This window comes from Petaurus breviceps, unplaced genomic scaffold, assembly GCF_028583685.1.
Source record: "Petaurus breviceps papuanus isolate PSGF00001 unplaced genomic scaffold, PetGlider_PUasm1.0 90459, whole genome shotgun sequence".
In the NCBI taxonomy this organism is placed as follows: Eukaryota; Metazoa; Chordata; class Mammalia; order Diprotodontia; family Petauridae; genus Petaurus; species Petaurus breviceps.
The window spans coordinates 2,582,135-2,608,253 of NW_027187259.1; the positions used below are offsets into that span (position 1 = coordinate 2,582,135).

The 26,119-nt window shown below is 37.4% G+C and overlaps 1 protein-coding gene across 5 annotated transcripts in view; it reads right to left on the bottom strand.

The window, feature by feature from the left end:
* BRWD3 (bromodomain and WD repeat domain containing 3) overlaps positions 1-26,119 on the bottom strand; it is a 133,569-nt gene that overhangs the window by 62,692 nt on the left and 44,758 nt on the right. For 4 of the 5 annotated variants that reach the window (XM_069062555.1, XM_069062554.1, XM_069062552.1 and 1 more), the window contains exons 9-18: positions 24,849-24,949; positions 23,965-24,035; positions 21,349-21,449; positions 18,918-18,958; positions 16,192-16,296; positions 12,763-12,913; positions 10,074-10,208; positions 7,925-8,053; positions 2,549-2,774; positions 1,284-1,451 (exon numbers count right to left, since the gene is read on the bottom strand). In XM_069062555.1, coding sequence (XP_068918656.1) covers positions 1,284-1,451; positions 2,549-2,774; positions 7,925-8,053; positions 10,074-10,208; positions 12,763-12,913; positions 16,192-16,296; positions 18,918-18,958; positions 21,349-21,449; positions 23,965-24,035; positions 24,849-24,949 — 1,228 coding nt within the window. The remainder of the gene's footprint in view (positions 1-1,283; positions 1,452-2,548; positions 2,775-7,924; positions 8,054-10,073; positions 10,209-12,762; positions 12,914-16,191; positions 16,297-18,917; positions 18,959-21,348; positions 21,450-23,964; positions 24,036-24,848; positions 24,950-26,119) is intronic. The other variant, XM_069062553.1, reaches the window with a different exon arrangement.

Genomic DNA, 26,119 nt, shown 5'->3' on the forward strand with positions numbered 1-26,119 from the left:
TACTAACGTTCAACAACACAATAAAGAATGTTTCCTAGATAAAAATATTAAAGAGGTACTAAAACAAGGATCTAATCCAAATTTTAATTTTTTTTTTGCTTTTTTTGGAGAATGCAGGGCAATTGGGGTTAAGTGACTTGCCCAAGGTCACACAGCTAATAAGTGTTAAGTGTCTGAGGCTGGATTTGAACTCGGGTCCTCCTGACTCCAGGGCCAGTGCTCTATTCAATGTGCCACCTAGCTGCCCTAATCCAAACTTTCTAACTTGGGAATTAAGGGACTCATATGTAATGTTAGCACCTACTACTCAGATTGATCCAGATTCACATAAAATAAATGTGTACACATTCCCTGCCCAAATCAAGATGTGGGCCTAATAAAATATGGATCACTTCAACCTAAATTATATTCATTATCTAGCCACAAGAAACCTAGATTAGCCTAAATGAGACATCTCCATTATGCTAGTATAACAAAAAAATTAAGCCTTCCAACATTTCTAGCAAGAAGAAGCACAACTTTTTAAAAATGATACTTTGCTACTTATGCCTGACATTGAATGTATGGAAGGACTGATAAGAACATAACACTTATGTCGTAAATACATTTCACATAGTTTAGGGAAAAGATATAACACATAATAACTACATTAACGCAATTTTGTCACTTTCAACCATTATAAAGGAGTGAATGAAAATTAATCCAACAGTTGACTCTATATATCCCCAAAGGGATATTATATGCTCTTCAATGTTCAACTTTTGTAAATATGGTTTTAAATACGAAAGTTGAAAGAGTGCACCTTAAAACAGGAGAGAAAACACAAGTGAAATGTAGGGTTTTTTTTAAATCCTGGAGATTAAGGTTGAGGATAATTTTTCAAAAAGGAAATACTGGAATAGAATCCTACTGATGCCACCTTCAAAGGCAAACATTTCATGCCCTTTTTTTAGCCAGTAAACATTTATTAAATGTCTCTTATGTGCCAGCCACTCTGCTAAATGCTGGGGATACAAAGAGAAAAAAGAAAGGAAGTCCCTGGCCTCCAGGAGCTTATAATCTAATAGGGGATCTAAAGGGATGCTAATTTTTCTTGTCCACACATTTAAAAAGGCTAAAACTATGGTACTACCATGTAAATAATTTAAAAATAGCTTCAAACATAGTGAAAACTTGGAAATAAATAAAAAATTTACAAAAGTCCTCCATCACAATTAACCCTATATAGTCAAATAAAACTGCAAAAAGTATAAAAATTCAACATGTTAACAATAAACACATACCTCCACTAAGAGAATATGGTCTATTAATGTGAATAAATGAACTTCCTTCTTCATTAAGCAGTCTTAGATCCTGCTCTCTCTGCAGTTCCCTGATCATTTCATCAAGAATATGCCCTTCTTGATCAATGGCTTGTTGACCAATCACCTGTTCTATCACTTCACCATCACCTTAGACAAAAGAAAATCCCACATATGACATCATCAAAATAAGCATTCAATAAGTATTTATTAAGCCACTAAAATGATGTGGGCACAGTGTTAGGTATAGGGGCACAAGGACAAAAACATCAAACAATCTGCTTGCTCTCAAGAAGCTACATTCTAGACTTCATCTGAAAGAAAACACTGACACAATTTTTAAAAACTTCAGGTCAAGCCACCATTTGTAAAAGTCCTCTTCAGGTGAGTAATCAAAACAGTGAATTACTTAATGAAAACTAGAAACATAGCACACATAAAATGTAATAAAGCAAAATCCATATTGGCAGTGATTTTTAAAAATCTACCATTGAAAAATGCAAGAAATTAGAAAAGTTCAGAACAAGCAAATGTGATATATTATCTTCCTTTTTCTCATCCCAAAGAATGTTCCATTGATTAAGAGGAACATATCTGAAAATTTATTTTTACGAGCAAATGACAGATTTCCAACTTCAAAGGACAAATAGTCATTCCTAGATTGAGGATTAGGAATTATTTTTCTCTACTTACAATTTACAGACCTAGAAAACTGAAATTTCCAACCATGTGGTGCAGTGGATAGTGTTTAACCTGGAGTCAGGATGACCCAAATTCTTATGGGGTCTCAGACACTAACTGTGACTCTGGGAAAGTTAACCACTGCCCACCTCAGTTTTCTCATCTATAAAATGGGGACAATAGCACCTACTTGCCAGGGTTGTTGTGAAGAAGAAATCAGAACATCTTCACAAACTTTTATAAATGCTATAAATAATTTATGTAATGAAGTCTGGCTAATGGAAAGATAAACCCATGAAATGATACAAGAGCTTTGTTGATCATAGCCAACATTTTGAACTATGTTTGGAAATCAATGCTGCAGGGGGCAGCAGAAGTCTTTGGTCAAGGTTCTTAAGTCAGAAACCCATTATATTTCCCTACCTGTGCTGGGTCCCCCACTCCCACACACTAGGTTCCTCTGCTAAGGTAAAGCATGCCAATAATGTATTGGGGGGAGATCAGTAACAACTCCACACCATTAACACTGACGGGGGATTTCAAATACAATCTAGGAATTAACATACCATCAGCAATGTACCCTAGTTGGGGTATAAGGTGTTGATCCTTACAATGTTCCCGTCCTGGTACCAGCCTTTGGAATTCGGGAGGATGGGGGTTGCCATCCATATCCACCAAAAATGGGGGAGCCATCAAATGAGGGGCTTGTTGAGTCTGTTCATCCAATACATAGTTGTTAGCATCTCGAATGAGGGGTCGATAATCCGTATGGAAGAACATCTGATCTGGAATCTTGATAAGAGATTATTGAGCAATTAATATAACAATACATTATATATCACCACTTTAGCACATTCTTTGAACTCTTATGTATTCCAAACTAAGCATCTTTTCCATTTTCAGCACCGGGGAAAAAAAGGTGGGAAACCTGCAGCCTGGAGACCACATGTGACCCTCTAGGTCCTCAAGTGTGACCCTTTGAATCCAAACTTCACAGACCAAATCCTCTTAATAAAAGGATTTGTTCTCTGAAGTTTGGATTCAATCAAAGGGTCGCACTTGAGAACCACATGTGACCTGGTGGCCACAGGCTCCCCACCTCTGCCCTGGCCAATCAATCAACAAGTATTTATTAAGGGCCTATTATATATAAAAAGGTACTGTACTAAGCATTGATAAAAAGCCAAAAATCAAACAATCCTTGCCTTCAAGGAGCTAATGTTTTCTTGTGAGAGGCAAGAAGCAATTCAACAAAAAAGAAACGGGGAAGATGGGAAACTAGAAGTGGGGAGGGAGCTAGGAGAGACTTCATGGAAAAAACGCCACCTGAGCAGGGCTTTCAAGCAAACACGAGATTCTAAGAGGCAGACATGAAGTGCGAGTACATTCCAGGCCTACAAGACATCAGGCTCAAACATGGATGCTATAGATGAGATGTTATGGATGAGAAACAGCCAGACCTCTATTTTGGCTACATTGGAAAATACAGGAAGGAGAGCAATGAATGTCTAATAAGGTTGGAAATGCAGTTTGTTGAAACCACTGAAGGGCCTTACGAGAAACAAAGGAACTCATATTTGATTCTAGAAGGAGAAAGGAGCCATGGGAGTTTACTGGGTAGCAAATCACACTTGCATTTGAGGAAAATCACTTTAACAGATATATGGAGGAGGTTGGATATACGAGGCCAGGAAACCAATTAGAAGACTACTATAAGAACACAGGCAGAGGATTACCTGGGGTAAGGTGCTGACTCTGCAAGTTGAGAGAAGGGGACAGCTATGAGAAATGGCAAGATCTGGCAAAGGACTGGTCGTGCAGGGCAAAGGTGCGAGGGAGGAACCAAGGAGAAACAGCAACATTGGGAAAGTTGGCTAATGGAAAGGCTAGGCCTGACCACTGACAGAATGAGGAGATCAAGAAAATTTCCCAGAGATTTTGGGATCATGCCTAAGACCGTATTTGCACCACCTCTTTCCCAAATCCTTAGAGTGGTAAAATAAAACCATACCGAGCATTAAGATTATTCTAGGATTTTACATTTTTACTTTTTTCTATATTTAAATACTTAATAAGAATAAATGAACTATCAATGATTCTGTAATAGAGTGATAAGTCTCAGTAAAATATGTTAGTATTAATTTTTAAAACAAAACATCGTGCAACTTGACACACGTTCCAGATTCCGAGTGTAACTGTCTCTGAGTACTGATTTTCCACAAACTAGGGCATAGCTTTATCTAAAACTCTTTTGTGTGCAAAGAGGAGCATCTGTAGGAATATGTCCAGTTCTGGGGCCATCTTTAAAAGGGGGGACACAAATCAGAGAGCAATCCAGAAAGAGAGGGACCCACAAGCCACCAGGGACTAGCGATGTTAAGCCAAGAGGGACAGAGGGAGATGCTAGGACATTTTGCCCTCCTCAAACATTTGTAGAGTTGTAATATTGAGTGAATAATGGTTCTTCACTCAAAAGATCACAGGATTTAAGGGGCAGCCAGGTGGCTCAGTGAGTAAGAGCACCAGCCCCAGAGTCGGGATGACCTGGGATCAAATCCTGGCTCAGATACTTAGCACCTCACCCAGAAATAACTGGCCTTGTAACCTTGAGCAAGTTACTTAACCCCAATTGCTTTAAAAAAAAAAAAAAGATCACAGGATTTAGACCTGGAAGGGACTGTTAAGATCATCAAGTACAACTGGACTTGTCCCTTCACATCGAATATGAAGAAAGGAAGATGAAAGGTTGTAACTTCCCTTTCAGTCTGCCATCCTCAAACAACCACAGACAAACTTCTACAAAAAACTGTTAACTCGATGCCTATATTTTCTGAATTCCTACAACCCCTTGCAATCTTGCTTCTGACTTAAAATGTAAAAGAAACCCCCATCTCCAACAACTTAATTCATAAACTCATGGCCTTTTCTCAGACCTCTTTACAGCATCTGAAACTATTAGCCATGAAGCCTCCTCCCCCCTTTCCTGGTTCTCTTATCTGCCTCACCTGACCCATTCTTCTAGGCCTTCTTTCTGCATTACCAATTGTACCCCACCCCTGGATAGGCATCTGTACCTCAGGATTCTGCCCTGGTCTCCTTTTCTTCTCTCTTTGGGTCAATTTGTCAGTTTCTATGGGTTTAATTATCATCTCACTGCAGATGACCATCTCCAGTCCCACAGACATCTCAATCTATTATTCATTATTAATCACAATACTCTAACTTCCCTTCTTTCTGTCAAGGGTATCACCGTGTCTCTGATCACCTCAGTGTGTAACCTCAGAATTATCTCAAGCCTTCCCTTAGACCAAGTGTGTGGAACCTGTGGCCTCATTGTTCTGTGCAAGTTTGGATTAAGTCAAAGGGCTACACTTGAGGACCTAGAGGGCCACATGTGGCCTTGAGGTCGGTGGTTCCCCAACCCTGCCTCAAAACAGCTGCCACATCTTGTCAACTCAAACTCAAAAAAATCTCTCCAACCTGTCCCCTTTTTTCTATTCATGTAGCCACCATTGTACTTTAGACTCTAATTACCTCTTATTTCTCAATCAGCGTCTCTGTCTCTAGTCTTTCCCTCTGGGAGACTATCATCCATACAGTTGTCAAATGGATATTCTTTTTGTTTTTTCCTTTTTGGAGGGCAACTGGGGTTAAGTGACTTGCCCAAAGTCACACGACTAGTAAGTGTTAAGTGTCTGAGGCCAGATTTGAACTCAGGTCCTCCTGACTCCAGGGCCGGTGCTCTACTCACTGCGCCACCTAGCTGCTCCCAAGTGGATATTCTTAATGTACAGACCTGACTGGCTGACTTTCCTGCTTAAAAAGTTTCCATGGCTCCCTAGTACCAGAGGAATAAAAGAGAAACTAATTCCTTCAAAAACTGGTTCCCCCAGCTTTCATTTCCAGGCTCATTTCACATAAGCAATCTTCCACTAACTACCCTCCATGCCTTCACACATGCGATTATTCCTCTTTTAGAATATTCTTCCTCCTTGCCTCCCCATCTTGGAATTCCTACCTCCCCAGCTCAATTCCACTGACATGCCTACACAAAGCCTTATCAGGTCCCCCCTACTCATTAGTACCCAACCCCTCCAATTACTTTATGATTAATCAAAACTATGGAGTAGATAACAAAAACCAGAAATACAGCACACACAAAATGTAATAAAGCAGACCCTTTTGCAGTGATTTTTAAAATCTGTGGTTGAAAAAGAAAAGTAACAAAATGAAGTACTAAAATGAGCACATGTGATTGATGTGTGTATATATCTTCATTTCTCTCTGATCAGAAAGAATGTTTCAATAATTGAGTAAAGAGCGGCATATTTTCAAATACACAAATTTCAAATTCAAATAACAGTGAAGGGGAAATGAAGATTCTACTTAATAAAACTCTGATCATTTGAAATTACTAAGATTAGTTTCTATCTTCTTTTAAGGCTACTTTTGAAAGACAGGATGAGTCACTTCAATATTTCCTTTTCGTACCAAACACTAGAATGTAGTGTTTGGCAGCAATAATAAAATTCTACAACTAGCTAAGTGGGACAGTGTATAGAGTGCTGATCTGGAGTCAGGGAGACCCTAATTCAAATCCAGCCTCAGATACTTACTAGCCATGAAACCTTGGGCCAGTCACTGAACCTTTATTTGCTTCAGTTTCCTCATCTGTTAAATGAGGATCATAACAGCACCTGCCTCCCAGGTTTGTTATGAGCAACAAAGGAGACAGTATTTTTAAAGCATTTAGCATCGTGTGCTTGTTTCCTTTGTACACGTTTTGCATTTACTTATACGGATGCACCTTTTTTACCCCAGTAGAATTTAAGCTCCCTGAGGGTCAGTACTGTTTTGACTTTTGTCCCTGTATTCTCAATGTCTTCCTATCTAGTGTTTTTTCTACTGTCCTTTCTTTCATGAACTAGTCCAGGGGTGTCAAACACTAGCATCAGAGTGCAGCAGAACCAGATGAAAAGGTAATTGGAATATATTTAATAAAGTACATGAATATCTGATACAACACAGATAATGTTAAAACTGTTAGCATTAAGTGGCCCCTGTTTCTGAGTTTGACACCACTGATCTAGACAATGGATGCTTCCTTCTTATTGATACAGAATGATTCAGATCAAGGGATATAAATTAGAGAGGGCCAGAATCAAGCTCCATATAAGGAAGAACTTTTCACCAATGGAATAGATAGCCTCACAAAGTAGTAAATTCCCAGATACTCAAAAGTGTTCAAAGAATACTTGGATAACCAACTATTGGGGAATATTAATTATAAAAGGGTTTACCAGAGCAGCAGCCAAGTCAAGAGGACCTGGATTCAAATTCGGCGTCAAGACACTTAACACAAAAACTAGCCTGTGACCTTGGGCAAGTCACTTAACCCCAACTGCCCTCCAAAAAGCAAAAAAAGAACAAAACAAAAACAAACCAAAAAAAAATAAAAATAAAAAGGGTTTACTGCATAGGGTAGGAGGTTAGACTATATAACTTCTATGAGGAAATTAGGCTACTCAGAGTTGAAGTGACTTTCTCAAGTGGCAGAGCCAGAATTCAAACCCAGGTAGATTCAACTAACAGGTTCACTAACAGGTAAAAGAAATAATGATGAATACCTTCAAAGTCACCAGCTTGTTTTCCTCCAAAGTGAAAATTCAGTCAAAATAGCACCATTATTGTGTGCTCAGGGGGATGGGTGGACAGGGACGGAGACACATTAGATTCTTGTTACCTCAGCACAAGAATTTTCACACACATTTTTATGAATACACTGTCCCTACAGTTTAGTATTGGGGCAACTTCTTCATTTTGTATATTATAACCAACTCACAATTACTACCTGGAATCCAAAAAGGGTCATCTGAAAAACAAAAGCATTAAGTAAACTCAAAAATATTCCCAGGCCCAAAATGAGAAGAAAAAACCCCAACCTTTTCATAGTCTCTATTGCATCCAAAACCAAACAGCAGCAAATGTCCATGAGAATCTGTACAGGCAAAATGTTGCCCATCTGGTGAAAACTTGCAATCAAACACAGCACCATGGCCTTGGCCCTCAATCTGAAACAAAGAAAAGTAATCTGAAATGAATTTTACAATGATAACAACAACAAACAGCAAATATCTATATGACCCTTACTATGTGACAGGCAATTGTGCTAAATGCATTACAATTATTATCTCATTTGATCGTCATAACCACCTGGGAGGTAGGTGCTATTATGATCCCTATATTTCAGATGAGGAAACTGAGGCAAAGGTTAAGTGGTCTCAAAGTTAGTAAGTGCCTGAGGCTAATATTTGAACTCAGGTCTTCCTGACTCCAGGTCCACTGTGCTATAAATCGGTTTTGAATATCCCTTTATTAATATGGTTTCAGATTCCTCAGCAATCCAACATGCTCTACAGCTACCAATTTGGGTATGGTTTTAAGTAAAGTACAATGGCTTCATTTTAAAGATGAGAAACCTGGAAGCCCAGCCACTCCTGTGGCCCAGATGGATATAGGTAGCAAACAATCAAGCCCAGATTCAAAGTCGGGTATTCTAATTCCAAATCCAGTGTCTTTGCCTATAAAATCCCTGAAACTCAGGGTTATTCCTTGCCTGTGGTCACACATTGTTAGCCAAGTGTCAGAGCTGGATTTCAAAACCAGGTTCTTTGCTTCTAGATATAGCCAAAAATCTTTCAAGTCATAAAGTATTTTATTAAACTGAAATGTTTAAAAATTCCCCACATTTTATTCAAAATACAAACCTCCTATGAACTGGTTATTATCAGCAGACCTATGCTATTTATCACAAGCAGGCTTGTCTGGTGTCAGAATGTCAGAAGAGGAATTCCATCTGGGGTTTCTAAAAGTTCCACTTTAGACTTAGATGAATAGGTGGCCACAAAGAAAGAAAAGCTCTGAAAACCCTACTGATTTCATTTGGCACAAAGATGTGACAACTAAAAAGGAATGATCTCATGATCACTTTAAAACTAGCCTGCACTGCCACGTCCAAAGGTTTTTTCCAAGTGCAACTGATCGACACAAAGAGAGAATGATCACTCTCAACTTCTTCCCAGAGTTATTTCCAGTTACCCATTGAAGAGGAAATCATGCTAATCAGTCCATGGCTTACACAGTTCGCTAATAACATCATGGTTTACTTGGGGGGAAAGGTTTCTTTTTAAGTAAATCACAAAATACCAAACAGAACTTCTCAGTCAACATTTATTACCTGCTAAATATCTATCTTTTGGGGCAGCTAGGTGGCACAGTGAATAGAGCACTGGCCCTGGAGTCAGCAGGACCTGAGTTCAAATCCAACCTCAGACACTTAACACAAAAACTAGCTGTGTGACCTTGGGCAAGTCACTTAACCCCAACTGCTCTATCTTCCCCTCTCCAAAAAGTAAAACAAACAAATAAACAAAAAAAAACCCCCATAGATATCTATCTTTTCTTTATGCTCCAATGTATCTCAATGACTTGAAAAATCCCTCGAAGGACTAAGATCCAAACCCATCCCTTAAGTGGCCCCATCCTGTACAATTCCTGCTCATGCCCTCTGATAAATTCAGCACAGGGGCATAGGAATGTCTCTCTCTTCCTCTTCTCATGAAGGTGCCTGGATCAAAAGGGACACATGGGCTACCAGCTGGTTTTTACTTTCAATATTACCCCTTCTTTTTTTCTGGTCAAATGTGCATACATTTTCAGAGAAAGGCAGAAATATCTGACTCAGTATTTTAAAAAAATATTCTAAAGGTAGAAATTGAGGGATTCTGAAAAGAATATGTCTAAGAAACATAATTAAACATATTATAAATATACAATGAATAAAATGTTTATTTCCCCAGAGGCAGTTTAAAAAAATTATCTTTACAATCATACAAAAAAGCAACTAAATGCTTTTAGGTTTTTTTATTTTTTATTTACTTGAAAATGCCCATAGGTCATCTGGAAATGAGTACACCTTATTATTACCAAGTCATCTTCCATAACCTTTTTATTATACTCATGATAAGAGAAACCAGTACTGATGTGATTTAAAACCCAAATTTTATTTCAGGCAATGCAAGTTTCTCTCACCATGTTGAAGTAATTTCGAATTTTGGTTCCTCGGTCAAGGTCCCAAATAAAAATGTTCCCATCATGACCTGCAGAAAGCATGATCCTTTGGTCAAACGGATGCGCTTCCAGAACAAACACTTCATCATCGTGTCCCTATGGTACAAACAGAGTTTAAAGAGAAACATTATCATTTGCTTTTTGTCCTCCACCAAAAGCCCAGGAAGAGGTTCATTCTTAGTATGTCTGGTGAATGTAACTGGCAATGGCAAGTGAGCAATATACAAGCACTCACTTTACTTTGACGCCCAAGTAAAAGGTACGGAGCCCTTGTGCAACAATTTTTGAGGAGCATCTTTAGAACCAAGAATATCAAATGGAATTTAAGAGATCAGATAATCCAACATAACCACAGCTCACGAAGATAAGTCTTTGAACAGTGGAGCTGATATCTCCCAGCTTTGCTATTTACAGGGCCAAAGAAAACTGAACAAAGGTCTTTTAGTGACCGTGGCCACACAGACAAAACCTTAGTTTCTTTCATCCACACTTCACAAAAGCAGCTGCACGTTTTCACCAAAAACTAAGAAAACTGGATTCAGTGAATATCACTACAATACAATATTTGACTATTCCTTTTCTGGTCCAAGGAAACATTGTCACAGGTGGCCCCGAAGGAAAACGCCAGGGCAACCAAAGTACCTTCTCCCTATAACCACGAGCTTGTAAAACTGCAGCAGCCCAATAATGTTATTTTAGCCAACTGTGTAGTGCAATAACAGGAACAGAGCATTTTTCCGTAACACTTTCAGATTCACACAGTTCTTCTTTCAGATAATCCTGGAGTGCAGTTATTAAGTGTAGATGTAATATACTACATGTACATGGAGTCCTAATTTTACAAACAGAACTGGCTTCTCTAGAATTTGATCAAATTAGGATAATTACTGGTGATGCTTCACACACATCCATTGGGAGGAGAATAAAGGTGGAAAGGTCAGTCAATTGAGCCTTACCAGAAAAGCACTTACCTTTCAATTCTACCTGCTTCAACAAGCTCCCCCAAATCTAAGTCGGAAATATCCCTGAATTTTCAAAAGCACCTTTATGACCCTTCCCCGCAAAGGATCATGGACTTTAGTGGTAAACAGATGTACCATGCCATTTCACTTAAGCTGACACAGAAAAAGCATATCTAGTTCTTCTAGTTTTAGAAAAGCATTACAATGATAAAATAAACTGACAAAAGAATTTGGATATACCATTGAGTGCATTATAATATAATCTGCCTACATGACAAACCATAGCTATGGGCAACATTTGTGAAAAATGTTATCCATCTGAGTCAAAAGATGTGAACGGGCAGTTTTCAAAGGAAGAAATCCAAGCTATTAACAACCATATGAAAAAATGTTTCAAATCAAATTAACTAGAGAAACGCATAATAAAGCAACTTATTAGGTCTACCTGACACTTGTCACAAACTGGCAAAGATGACAAAGGGGGAAAATAATAAACACTGGAAGGGCTATGTGCAAACCGGCACACTAATGCACCATTGGGAGAGCTGCAACAGTCCACTTATTCTGGAAAGCAATTTGGAATTATGCTCACTAAGTGCCTCAACTGTCCACAACCTCTGACCACAGCATTAGCAGGCTCATACCTCAAAGGGAGCAAAGAAAAAAGGAAAAGGATCCATATGTACAAATATATTGATGACACTTCTTTTTATAATAGTGAAAAGCTGAAAACTAGGAGAAGCCCAATTATTGTAGGGTGGCCAACCAAATTATAATGCATAATTGCAATGGAATATAAACCTTAAGAAATGATGAAATGAACACTTTCAGAGGAAACTAGGAAGATCTCTATGAACTGATGCAGAATAAAGAGAGTAGAACTAGCATAATTTATAAAATAATTCCACTATAAGGAAAGACTACTTTTTCAGACTGCGGAATTCTGATAAATACAATCATAAACCATGGTGTCAGAGGAATAAGAAGTGAAGGACTAAAATATGCCTCCCACCATCTCCCAGAAAGGTGATGTACTTAAGATTCATTTTTGGATAAAGCCAAATTTGGGGATTTGTTTTGCTGAACTATAAATATTTGTCATGAGATTCTTAAATTTTTAAAACTGTTCAAACAGGTAGGGGCAAGTGGGAGGGACAGATGATAAATGCATAAAGAATAAATAAAGTACACTGGGGGAAAAAGAAGAGGTTTGTCTAGAGGCAAAAAGTAGGAAAGGGCAATATTTCATAGCAGGCAAAAGGGACTTCAAAATACTTTAAGTTGCAAGATCAATTTGTAATTTAATGGAAAACCCTATTATGCAAAGTTTGGGAGCATAGTTTCCTTTATTTTTTCACTTAAAAAGTGAGGCAACTACTTGTATTTGCAAACAAGTTTCTTGGTAAGGTGTTATTTATATGCAAGAAGATTTCTGCAGGTGCTTTGGGAAAAAGAGTACAAGATTTCTTAGTCAGGGGCAGACATCGATACTCTGCTTTTAATACAACAGAATGTGTTAGACTTTAATATCGTCATCTTATTGCCATGGTCAGGCTCCTCTCCTCATCTCTTCGCTTCTCCCATTCAGCCACTTGGACCTTGACATACGAACATCTGAAGGAAGGATGATATTAAACAAAAGCTCAAATCAAGTGAATATTCAACCGCTCCAAAAGGACAATACTCACAATTAGATTATGAAGAAGCTGCCCCGTGCTGGAATTCCACACTTTTAAGAGGAAATTGTTTGCTGCTGTAATAACGGTGGTATCATATCGGTCCCAAGCCACCATAGTCACCTTTAGCTTAGTCACTTTATCTTCATTTGATAAGTTATGCCTGAACAAAATAATGAAGACAGTTGGCAATGATGCTAAGATACGGGCACCCTTATGACAGAAGACCTATGGGAAGGCAAGCACACTAAGTCCATTCTGATGGAGCTATGAATTTGTTCAACTGTTCTGGAATACAATCTAGAATTACGTAAGCTAAGAAATGGTTAATATCCTTTTCAAATTCAGAGAATTCAAATAAGACTATCAAAAATGTTCATAGCAAGAACAATCTCCGATAACAAAATATGTACAGAAGAATGGATAAGTAGCTGGCCAAGTTGTGGTATACAAATGCAAAGGGATGACAAATATGAAGAATTCAGAATAACATGGGAAGAAGTTAATGAAGTGATAAGAGAGAAGAAAACAGATAAAAATTATTACAGCAATGTAAATAAAGTCAACACTGCAAATAAACAAAGTCTAGTCAAATACAAAGGTCAATGTTGATACTATACTATCAAAGTTAAAAACCTCTCTCTGTTAATAAACTAAATTTTAGAGGAATGTGTTGTGTGTGTGTATGCGCCCGTGCACATGCACATCTGCATGGGTAGGGGATTGTGTTGGTTTCTCGGGAAATGTCATGTCAGAATAAAATGTTATCACAAAATCTGAAAGTAAAATAATAAAATATTCATAACCCTGCAAACTTATCAAAAGAAAATCTAAATTCACAAAGCATGACAAGAGTTTAGGAAGCTTTATTTTTTGAAAACCCATGATGGTTAGAGAATACCTAATTACAAAAAATGGGAAAATATATACCCCTAACTTAAAAAGGTAATCTAATAACCAAGTCATTATTTCCTTTTCAAATGCCTCGAAAAGCACAAAACAAAGCTATGTTGACTACTAGCATATATGAATAAGAAATTCTGTCCCCATCCCATTTCGTTTCCTTCTATAAAATGTGAGGCATTACAAATGAAGGGGACAGGAGAGGGCTCAACAACTGAAATACAGTACATTTGAAATTCAGTAAGATTTCTGACTTTATCTAACACACAACAGCTTTGTGATTATGGCACAATTTGGTTAATAGGTATGGAAATGGCTTTGGGGTCACATCCAAAATGCCAATCAAGGGGGAATTACAGTCACAAAGAGGTAATTATTAAATATTACTATCGGTGAGTCAGGTGATGAAATAGAGAGCATACTCATTAAATGAGAAGGTGGTAAGTTGAATGAGGCTACTAACATCACGAAGCAGAAGAACCTACCTTGTCAAATAGTTAAATGTTTTTAACATTTTAACAATGACATCCAATAGTGACAACTACAAGGCAGCTAGGAACCAAAAAGAAACTTCAGAGAAACAAGAGGGAAAAACGAATGCTAAGGCCTCAGTAAAGCAAGGCAAAATCTTAGGGAGAAATACCAAGAAAGAGCATACTGTGTTTCCCCGATAATAAGACACTGTCTTATTATTTTTTTGGACAGAAAACCACCAGAGGGCTTATTTTTGGGGGAGGGCTTATTTTAGAGGAATCTTACACAGTAAGGGGAGGGCTTATTTTCGGGATAGGTCTTATTATCGGGGAAACACGGTAGGCATCACAGTAGAATATAACTTGCATATCAATCAGCTATGGTCCACCATTGGGAGTATGTTTGATGGACAAGAGCAAAACAGGAATTACTAGATGACAATGTTCACTCAACCAAAAAAGCTGTGTGCCACCTACAATAAACTGAAAGGATTTCCAACCTCATTCCAACTTAATTTCAACTAAAACAAAAATAAGGTAAACTATTTCTTGGTGTTACTTATCTAACTTATTTTCTTGGTTTCTTTTTTTTTTAACACTCACTTTTTAAAATTTTGAGTTCCATATTTTCTCTCTCCCTTCCTCCACTCCCTTTGATGGTAAACAATTTGACACAGGTTATACGTGTGAATCATGAGAAACATATTTCCATATTAGTTATGTTGGGAAAAAAGACACAAACCAAAAAAAAAAACAAACAAAAGAAAAAACCGCAAGAAAAAAAAAAGGAAGTAAAAAATAGTCTGCTTCAATCTACATTCAGCCTCCATAGTTCTTTCTCTGGATATAGATAGCATTTTGTATCCTAAGTCCTTCACAGTTGGTCATCGTACAACACTGCTGTCCCAGTGTACAATGTTCTCACAGTTTTGCTCACTTCACTTTACACGTTCATTTTGCTCACTTCATTTAAGTCTTTCCAAGTTTTTCTGAAATCATCCTGCTTGTCATTTTTTATAGCATAATAATATTCCATGACCATATACCACAGCTTGTTCAGTCATTCCCCAAATGATAGGCATCACCTCAATTTCCAATTCTTAGCCACCACAAAAAGAGTTGCTAGAAATATTTTTATACAAATAGGCTCTTTGGGCATAGTTCCAAATTGCTCTCCACAATGGCCAGATCAGTTCACTACTCCACCAACAGTGTATTAGTGTCAAAATTTTCCCCCATCCCCTCCAACATTTGTCATTTTCTGTCAATATTAGCCAATCTGATAGGTGTATGGTGGCATCTCAAAGTTGTTTTAATTTGTACTTCTATAATCTATAGCGATTTAGACATTTTTTCATATGGCTATAGACAGCTTTGATATTTTTTTTTTGGTCTGAAAACTGCCTGTCCATATCCTTTGACCATTTATCAATTGGGTAATGACTTGTAGTTTTTTAAAATTTCACTCAGTCCTCTATATATTTGAGAAATGAGGCCTTTATCAGAGACACCTGCTGTAAATTTTTTCCCTAGCTTTCTGCTTTCCTTCTAATCTTGGCTGCTTTGGTTTTATTTTTGCAAACCCTTTTTAAGTTGATATAATCAAAGTTATCCATTTTACATCTTATAATGCTCTCTATCTCGTTTGTTCATAAATTCTTTCCTTATCCATAGATCTGACAGGTAAATTATTTCCTGCTCTCTTAATTTATTTATGGTATTACCCTTTATGTCTAAACCATCTACTCATTTTGTCCTTATTTTGGTATATGGTATAAGATGTTGGTCTAGAACTAGTTCCTGCCATACTGTTTACCAGTTTTTGTCAAATGAGTTCTTGTCCTTGGCAAAAAAGCTTGAGTCTTCAGGTTTATCAAACACTAGATTACAAGGACCATTTACTACTGTGTACCTAATCTATTCTGCTGATCCTGCACTCTATTTCTTAGCCCCAAAATGTTTGGATGATTACTACTTTATAATGCAGTTTGCGATCTGGTACAGTTTCCCCTAGCCATTTTCAATGACACTATGCCACATCAATATAACCAAACTTGGGTCTTACCCTGTTGCTTTAGTTGCCATGTCAAGCACAATGTTTTTCCATTCCTGTTGCTGATATTGCCAGATTTTTGCAGTTCCATCTCTACTTCCACTAACAAATTTCAAGCTGTGGAATAAGATTAAAAATAAATTTCTCTTGTTATTCTCAAATAAAATATAATCCTATTTTGCAGCTGCATGGCTTGTCTAGATTTGAAAGACCATTTTCCAACTGCCTCTTGGTTTCCTAATAAGGTTTGATATGGTCATGAGATACAAAAGTGAGTCCCACCTCTATTACAAGTAGAATCAGTCTTGGAGTCTTCCACTCAGGCTCAGTTTCTTTAAAAATGGGAATAACACATACCCTAACTATCATACAAGGAGGCTATGTGAATTATCACAAAATTCATGAGAAATGTAAAAAGAAATTTGATGAGTATAAGTATTTTGTCTTCACAAAGCCTTGCCATTTTTAGGAATAAAGGAGAACCCAAACTTAGGAGAAAAGTCGTCAATGGAGTAAAGGCTCCAGGAAAAGTTAATGTTTGTAGCCTCAGAAAACCACGCGGAATGAAATACATGCGCTAGAGCCAACTGAAACATCAGATGTTTTGACACTGACTGAGCACGATGGTAATTTGGTAACTATGCATAACATGTTATTTTTTTTTAATACATCTCTTTCTAGCGCATACCAACATCAAATAAACATGATAGTACAAGGTGCTCTCTCTGGGGACCCAGCAATGCTTTCATAGACTGTATAGTGTTGTTTTGAACCTTAAATGTCTTGGTCCTTTTTGTTTAATGTAAATATTAATATGTATAAGATACTATGCAGCCCTTAGACCACAAGTCTCATACCTGGATCAAGATATTCCATCTTATAGACACACTACATTTTACTATATGTCAAAGGATATGAATTTACTTACAACATAACTAAATCCATTAAATAATAAAGTGAGATATATTTACTATTTTTCATAATATTAATATAAATTCTCCAAGTATAGTTACCAAACAATGAGAATGCAAAGTTGTTATCCTTCCCTTTAAGAAAGAAGACAGGGCTGAATGACTAGAAATGATAATGACCAAGCTGGATCCCAAAGAAGAGGTATGAAAAGGCAGCTTTGCCCATTCCTCTGTAAAGGTAGAGGCCGCCTCTGAGTGCGGAACACTCATGGTGCACTTGCTGAAAATGTTGGTTAGTTTTGCTGAACTTTTTTCTCCCTGTTTTTTATTTTTTATTAGAAAGATGGCTCTCTGGGAAGAAAAAAGAAATATAATGGAAAATGAAGATGATGGGAAAACAAAAGATACAAAATGGGAAAAAATATTTTTAAGGGAAGGAAGGGATGTCGAGCATGCAGATTTAAATGGCGTGGATCAGTAGACCAAATCAGCCCTGAATATCAGGTTAAAATTCCAGTAAGATTAGAACAAAGAATATTTACTCTGCAGCCAGCCTTACTCAGTATTTAGGAGATAAATGAATCATTGCAATAGCACCTTTTTAAAATAAGATGTTATCAAATAATATGAGGAATAAAACAAAAGTCTCCAACAAAAGACTCAAAGAACCACATCAAAGTCAATTAAAGGGTTTTTTTGGTTTTTCAGTCCTCATTTCACCTAGGACAAGGGATGGATATGCAAGGATGCATGAATCCCTCCTCCCAAATGATGATCAGTGATTATCAGTATTCTGGAGAGGACACAAAGAGGCACATGCCACAATGGGTATCTTCAAGGAGCTTCCAGCTGAAGTGACAGGACAGAGACATTTAAAGAGTTAAATAGCAGCACGAAGAGGCAAACAGCAAATTGCCAAACGAATAGACTACAGTCCAGGTTTCAAACTCCCTGATCCAGGAGGTCAGGCAAACTCCAGACTGGGCCAGAAGCAGATTCGAATAAATATAATTACCAGATAATATAGATAATGTGAATCTGTGGTTTTCTAAGTCTCTATGTGGAGGAGCAGGCTGGACACTTGGGGAAATTGTAAAGGAGAAAGTAGGGCAAAAGTCAAGAAGGCCCAAAGTACACGTCCTTCTGCAAAAGAATAAGGAGGCCAGAAGAACCCAATGAGAGAACACACAGGGGGACAATGGACCAAGAGAAAGAAGGCAGAAACACCTTCTAGATCTTTAGTCACAGAGACAGAAAATGGGGTGGTAGTCACACAAAGTCTGGAGGGGAGATGAGTGGGTATTTTCTTTGTATTGGGGGGAAGAAGGAAAGGCAGAAAATTACTAAGACAAGCAGATTTTGAAAAAATAGAGAGCCCTGGGGCGGCTAGGTGGTGCAATGAATAAAGCACTGGACCTGGAGTCAGGAGGACCTGAGTTCAAATCCAGCCTCAGACACTTAACACTTACTAGCCATGTGACCTTGGGCAAGTCACTTAACCCCAACTGCCCTACCTTCCCCTCTCCAAAAAGCAAAAAAAAAAAAAAAAAATTATTTTAAAAATAAAGAATAGAGGGGTGGCAAGGTGGCACAGTGAGTAAGAGTCCCGGCCCCAGCGTCAGGAGGACCTGGGATCAGTTCCAACCTCAGATACTTAACACCCACACAAAAAATACTGGCTGTGTAACCTTGAGCAAGTTATTTAACCCCAATTACTTTTAAAAAAAGAAAGAAAGAAAGAACAGAGAGCCATCTCTGCACTAAGAAGATATATGACGGAGGCCAAACATCCACCAAATTATACTAAAATCTAGACAATGAGCTTACCTATCTCCATTGTTACAGAACTGAACTGCAACAACTTTGTCCTAAGATATAAAACAAAACATTTTTGATTAGAAAGAATTGAATTTTCAAGCAATAAATACAAGGTGTGGTCTTTCTCCTTTCATATTCATATGGAAAATGGAGAAGGAAATTTTGATAAATGGAATCTTCAATCATTCTGGATTCCTAAAATTAAAAGTGGAATATTTCATTTCCTGAATCAGCAAATTAATAATTAAAATAAATGATTACCAGCATCAACCTAAGACAACTCAAATAAAACAAGAATTTTTTCTTCTGTTTAGCAGTAAACTAGAATCCAGGTAAACTGGGCAGCTCAGGGTGAGAACTTTATCCACATCATCTTTCTTCTGATAGAATTCTAAGCTCAGATGCCACCACAAAATAACTGTATTCTTAAATGTAACTGTTTAGATGAAAATCTAGAAATTTGTGCTCTATTTTAGTAGGCAAATGAGTCACACCCTGTAGTTCGTTTCATTATACTGCAACAGAAGCGTCTGACATTTAGTGTGTACTACATTTTAGGCATTATTTGAATGTATTTTTTAAAAAGTAAGTAGCCAAAAATGAATAAAACAGCTTTCCCATTGTTTTTCTTCTTTATCTTAAGGGATTGCTCTCTGGGCAGTGGGAGGAAAATGGAGGTGATAGAAAAGCAAAAAATAGGAATGAAATTTTTAAAAATAATTTTTCAAAATGATTAAACAGAGTATTGGAAGACTGATTTAGAATAGGGTCTAAATTTTTAAAAACTGCTTTTCTTCCTGCTTACTCCAGTCACTTTAAAAAGAATCCAACTAAAAGACACCTCAAAACAACGTCTTAATTTTTAATAAATATGTTTGACTATTAATATAGTCAATTTCTTCTGTGATGTTCAGAAGCTTTGCGGCTTCATCCTGCTCCAGATTTCCTTATGGTAAGTTTTAACGCAGGATCTGGGCCTTCTACTGCCAATTTCAATGACTAGTTTCAGATGTTCTGAAGGCAAGCTTTCTTTGCAAAGTCTAACAACAGCCACTGATTTTTATCAAGAGCGTTTGCTTTTTCTAACTTTTCTTCATTATTTTATGTTCCTCCACTAATAAAAATATGCTAATATATACCGTTCTTCTATACCCTTCCCAACCTTCATTTTTTCCCAGATCATCTTTTCCCAGATCTTTCCTTGTATTACCCACTTTTAATCCTTAACTCTGAACCCTTGATGAACTTGCACATAATCCCAGTACAGGTAGTAGTTAAAAAAACAATCTTTTGCCTGCCCCAGCACAAGTATGAATAATTAGCCCTCCCCACCTGGGACAGTAGAAGAATCTGCTTAGCAGACACACAACCAAAGTCTCAAGTTTTTGCTGCTACACAGCCAGCCCATGACTGGGTTATCCATGAACAATTAAGAGAAAGAAGGCACAGATGTGGTTCAAGAGTAGAGTCTAAATATAGGTTCTTAAACTAAGAAAGCAGCAAATGTAAATATTGGGCAAAGGTTATAGACAGAAATCTAGATTGCAGTTAATTTCTGAAACATGAATAAAATTCTGTGCCCAAATGAAAGCTACATTTCAGAGAAACTTTTATTAAAGTACAAATACCATTCCCAAGGAGACTTCAATACTGATTGGAAATGAAAACATACAGAAATATAAAAGCTGAGTACTTTTCATTTCTGTCTTGACCATTTTGGCATGCAGGGTTACAGAGGACCTCTTAAGCGACATCAGCAAACCCTCACACCAGGTTCCAGAGCCAGTAAGCATCTAGATTGTGGGAAGGGAATGTGTGGAAGGTGAACAGGGGGAGAACTGTACTATAGTGGCCCCACATTTCCTGAAAAAGCCACAGGGGAGTGAAGATAGCCAGAGAGAGAAAGGTGCCAGTCACCAACGGCCGTCACCCCAAGCAAGCAGCTGTTCCCTATGTGAAAGGCTGTTATTGATAACTAAGTGAGATTACTTTCCATTAAGTCTTTGATGAATTTCTGAAAACAATCATACTAAGATCAACAAACTCAATTCCATCAAAGAAACTTTTTCTAAGACATATTGAATATTATTATGTCTTCTACTAAGCATGTAGATTTTAAGCAACAAGTAGCGTAAGTCAAATATTCATTTTAAAAAAAGGATTTTTCACAAAATTTCAATGTGGTTTTTCAAAGAAACAGCCACGTATGTTTTCATTTCTTCCAATGTAGCTTGAAGGAGAACTTCTCATACACATTTACAGACATACCAAAGCCTAAATGTTATACTGATCTAGCTTCATTACTACAAAGATACCTTGTCAAGGTACAAAAGTCTCTCGAAGTTATATAACACAGACACATATTAAACAGGATACAGGCATAAAAAGCAATGAAACTGACTGCATGGAGGAAAACTGAAATTTCTCATTTCACTCTTACCGTATGTGACTCTAACTCAGCAATTTTTTCAGGGGACTCTGATCCCAAGTAATATATTCTAATCACATGGTCAGTGCTACCTGTAACAATGAACATGCCACCTAGAGGGGGGGAAAAATGAAAGGTGACCAAAAGAACGTAAATCTTTGAGATTAACTTTCAGGATAGTATGCTATGTACTCATTTGAGTAAAATGCTAGCAAGGTATATATTCTCCCCTTACCATCAAAGAAAAATTCTATTTTTAATGAAACAAAACCAAACAGAATTAAAAAACCCAAACAATACTGAAAACCCAAGAGCAGTATAAAAGGCTAAATCAATTCTTCAACAACACACACAAAAGGCACACGGAAAAGAGACAAGAACTTTAAAAAGCAGCCACAACCAAAAGAAATTCATTTCCTTAAAATTTATGTAAAAGCAATACGTGAAATTAATTATAAGGTGAATTCTATTGTATAACTGTCCACTGCATGGAAGACTCCAAAATGGAAAACAATTTTCGTTAAGTAGGCATTGGGCTTGTAACAATAACAATACTTTAAAAGCTCGCTGAATAGCCATGCAATATTTGTAATCGTAACTGAATAAGGCCCATCACCTCGTTAAACAAATTTCCCTGAGAATCAATTCATCTTGGATGATTATGTCTCAATAATGTCGTCATTATCATTAGACAGCACAGCTCCAGTTTGCATGTGGCAACGGGCTGGATGCTGTGCAGAAAGCCATTTATGTGGATTGTCCCCAGCTCCCTTGGGGCTTATGGCCAATTGAAATGCTTCATTTTCCTTCCTCCAAATAAACCACATGCCATTCAGAATTATAAGATGCAGGAAAAAAAATTAGGGCTAAAAGAAAACTTATATACATGAAGGCATTTACGAGTCCCAAGAGAAAAATACCCAAGAGGATAATTTTTAAAAGGGAAAAAAAACAACAGCCTATACACAAGTTCTGTATGTATAAAAATATCGTAACAAAAAAATAAAGAACTCTTAAGCAGCTATTTCCCATCCCAAAAAATAAATTAATATGGAATTCAATTGAAGCAGCATCCTTCTGATACTACACATTCTATCTATCATCTATTTACATCTCAACGTGTCAACTTGTCTTCCACAAGTACAGCTGGAAGGGGGAGACACTGGACACTTTAGCAAACTACTCTGATTATATCAGAGTTATTTAGATATCTGTGACATGGCCCACCCAGAAGATTGCACTGAAAACTCCTTGAGGACAGGGGCTACAAACAAAGCTTTTCATCTAGCTCAGTACCTTGCAGTAAGCATTGTAAAAAATATTTGTTAAATCGAATTGAAATAACTGAGGATGTCAAGGTTTGGGAAAGACTAATTCCTACTTTCATTGCAGTAATGAGGAAATATTGAGTCAAATGCATAGGGAATAAAAATGTGTGCTTGTGAATAATATGAATAACAACAATGATTAACTTTAAATAGCACTTTAAGGTTTTGAAAACCCTTTAAATGTATTCTCCCATTTGATCTTCAAAATCCTATGAGATATGTGCTATTATCTTCATTTTACAGATGAGGAAACTAAGGATGAAAAAGGTTAAGTGACTTGGTCATGTTAATAAATCAATCAATATAATGTCTGAGGAGGCATTGGAGCTGAGGCCTTCCTGACTGCAACATCAAGATGGAACAGCAAAACATGTGCCATGTTGATTGACATCATTATCAGTCCATGCTCAATATCATATGGCGGTTATCCAAATCAGTGGACTACCAAGAAGATTGGTTACTTCTCATTCATTCAACAAACATTAAATGCCTACTGGGTACAGAGCACATGATAACAAAGACCATGAAATTGTTGCTGCCTTCTAGGAATTTGCATTCTAATAGGGATGTGGGAAGAGGGCAGGAAAAAATCCCCAACAAAGGTAACATCTGATAGGAGCTTTTAAAGGAAGCTAAGCATGTGAGAAGCACATTGCAAGGCAGGGCAGGAATGGGGGGAGGGAAGCATATGTGAAGGCACAGCACAGGAGATGGAATGCTTCCGTTGGCTAGTTAAGACCAGGTCCCTGCCCTCGTGGGGCTTACAGTCTAAAAGGGGGATAATACAAACATAGATCATCTTAATATCCAGTAAATGTGGCAAACAAGGGAAGACTAAATACTATATTCGCCAAGCTATCCAATATCCCTATATTTAATAGCATCTCCACTGGAAATTTGGAGGTGGGGAGGATGAGATCAAAGTAAATGAAGTTACACTTCTATTGGTTAGCTGGTAAAGTCTGGTAAGGAGGAAGGGGGCTGAAAGTAAGAAGAGAAGAAGCTTGGGGACTCTCTTTAGGTTACTTCTTTCTTCATGGTCCTTCCCCTGCCTTTCATAGCAATTGCGTTTAAGCCTTAAAAAACTCAACTGGCATTACATTTCACTTATAGTCCCAAAAGGTCTGGCACACCTCCTTTAGGTAGGCATCCATTCATTCATTAAACCTCAAAAGGGGTCAAAAGAAGAATTTTTGTTACCAAGTCACCAAAAAAAGAACATCTATATATGCAGGAATTTTCCATAACATTTTAACTGTTTGATGAAACAAAATCAACTTTAATATTTTTATATACATACCAGAACTAAAAGAAGAACAAGAAATCTGAACCCCAGGTCTGGACCTCTCAGTAAATTTCAGTGGGCGTTCCCTAAAACAAAGAACTAGCTGTTATTATCCTCTACAAATTTTCAAGAAAAACACCACCCGCCAAACAGGGAGCTCAATGTGCCGATCTAAGCCTGGCACAAGGGAAGAAAGCTGCGAGGCCTGCATTGCAGAATGGAAGTATATTCGAAATCATCCCCTAAGTGCAATGCCCCTAATTGGGCATCAACATGCCCAAGTGCAAGGCACACTGACACGAGATAATGTGGCAGTGAAATGGTAGCTGGGATTCTCATTAAAATTTCCAAATATACTTTTGGAGGCTTATGATCCATCCTTATGACCTAGAACAATAACAACAACAATACCTTGCATTTCTCTAACACTTAAAGGTTTGCAAAGAGCTTTACAAGACTCATTTGATCCTCACCACAATCCTGGAAGGTAGGTGCTATTATTATCCCCATTTTACAGATGGAGAAAAGGAAGCAAAAAGAAGTTTAAGTGACTTGCCCAGGGTCACACAGCTACTAAGTATCTGAGGACGGATTCAAACTCAGATCTGGACTAGATTCAGGTCCAGCATTTCATCCTCCATGCCACCTAAACAGCATTCAGTTTACCATGTTACTTCACAATTTTATTACAGTGGGGCCATGATCCCAAAGAGGTGAATTCTGCACAAAGGAAATTTTAACAGTCTCTTTAACATTACTGGGACAAGGACTCTTATTCTAAAACTTGCCACCAACCTACTGAACCATTAAATGTATCTCCCCTGAATGGCATCAGTCAGAAAATTCCTCAGACCAGAGAAGGTTTTAAATAAGTCAACCTTGAGCCCACCCTTGCTTACTTGAATTTCAGTGTGTTCACATGCCACTGCCAGAAGCAAATTGTCCCATCAGCACCAGTTGAAGTGAGGTAACGGGTTGTTCCTTTCCTTGCTGGGCAAAACTGAGGCAGAAAGCAAACCAAAATGATTATTCTCAAGCTTACATTATTTCAAATCTTTAAATACCAAATCATTTCAATTAATATACTTTAAAAGTTTACCCCATGTACCAAGTGTAGCTCTCACACTCTGACCAATTAGTAGCTTGTTTATGAAATTGTTAGATATTTAACAAGAAGTTAAATTTAAAATATTTTTGCTCCACAAAAGCCTTGAAGACCATTTTATTATTTTTTTGTTATCTAAGGATCGATTTACTTATCTGTAAAATGGGGGTAACAGCTGCCCTTTCTTTAGAGGATCATAATTTGGGTCAATTTAATTACATATTTTTGCATTCACAACAAAATAAAAAAGAATTCAGTATCAATGTGTTAAATCATGTATATATAAAACTCCACATAAAAAATCTAAAATTTTTTAAATTCAGTGGACCTCCCGCCAAGATGGATGGCAGAAAAGAGGCAGACCACCAAGCTTTAACAAAAACCTACTCCAGAAAAAATGTAAAATTTCAACCATATCTAATAATGACCACAAAATCCAACAAGAAACTACAGTAACTGACTGACTCATCTGACCCTTGGAACTGTAAAACAGACCCTTAAAGACGACTTCCTATCATTTCTGACGAAAAGACCAAAGCTAAGCAGGAATGCTGAAACTCAAACATTAGTCAAGAGAAACCTATAAGGGTATATTCATTTGAGTAGCTGGAAGGAGCTTTATATGGTTGAAGTGTCCCAAATCTAATGGAGAGAGAAGAAATATGTGTCCCTTCAAAATCTTAATGTTTTCAAAGGGTATTAAGAGAGTTAAGACAAACAAAGGACCTGGAGGGGGAACGGTTTTGCTGTGAGAGTTTTAAGAGAAAAAGGACAAAGGAGTTTCAAAGGAATACTGGTCTAGAGAATAGGGAAAAGAGGCTAGGCCTTGCTAATTCTCCTAATTGGGGTGTGTGACAAACGGAGGAAGGGGTGGGAAAACAAAAACAAAAAACAAAACAGTTCAGACAAACCTGACTGTTATATATGTGAAACAGACAAAGGAGGGTTAAATACATACACACACAAACACACACACTCACACACAGAGTTTGGTGTAGAAATACATCAAACTCAACACTGAAATAAGCAGGGAGAGTGGGGAGGTTAAGAAAGAGTTTAATGCTG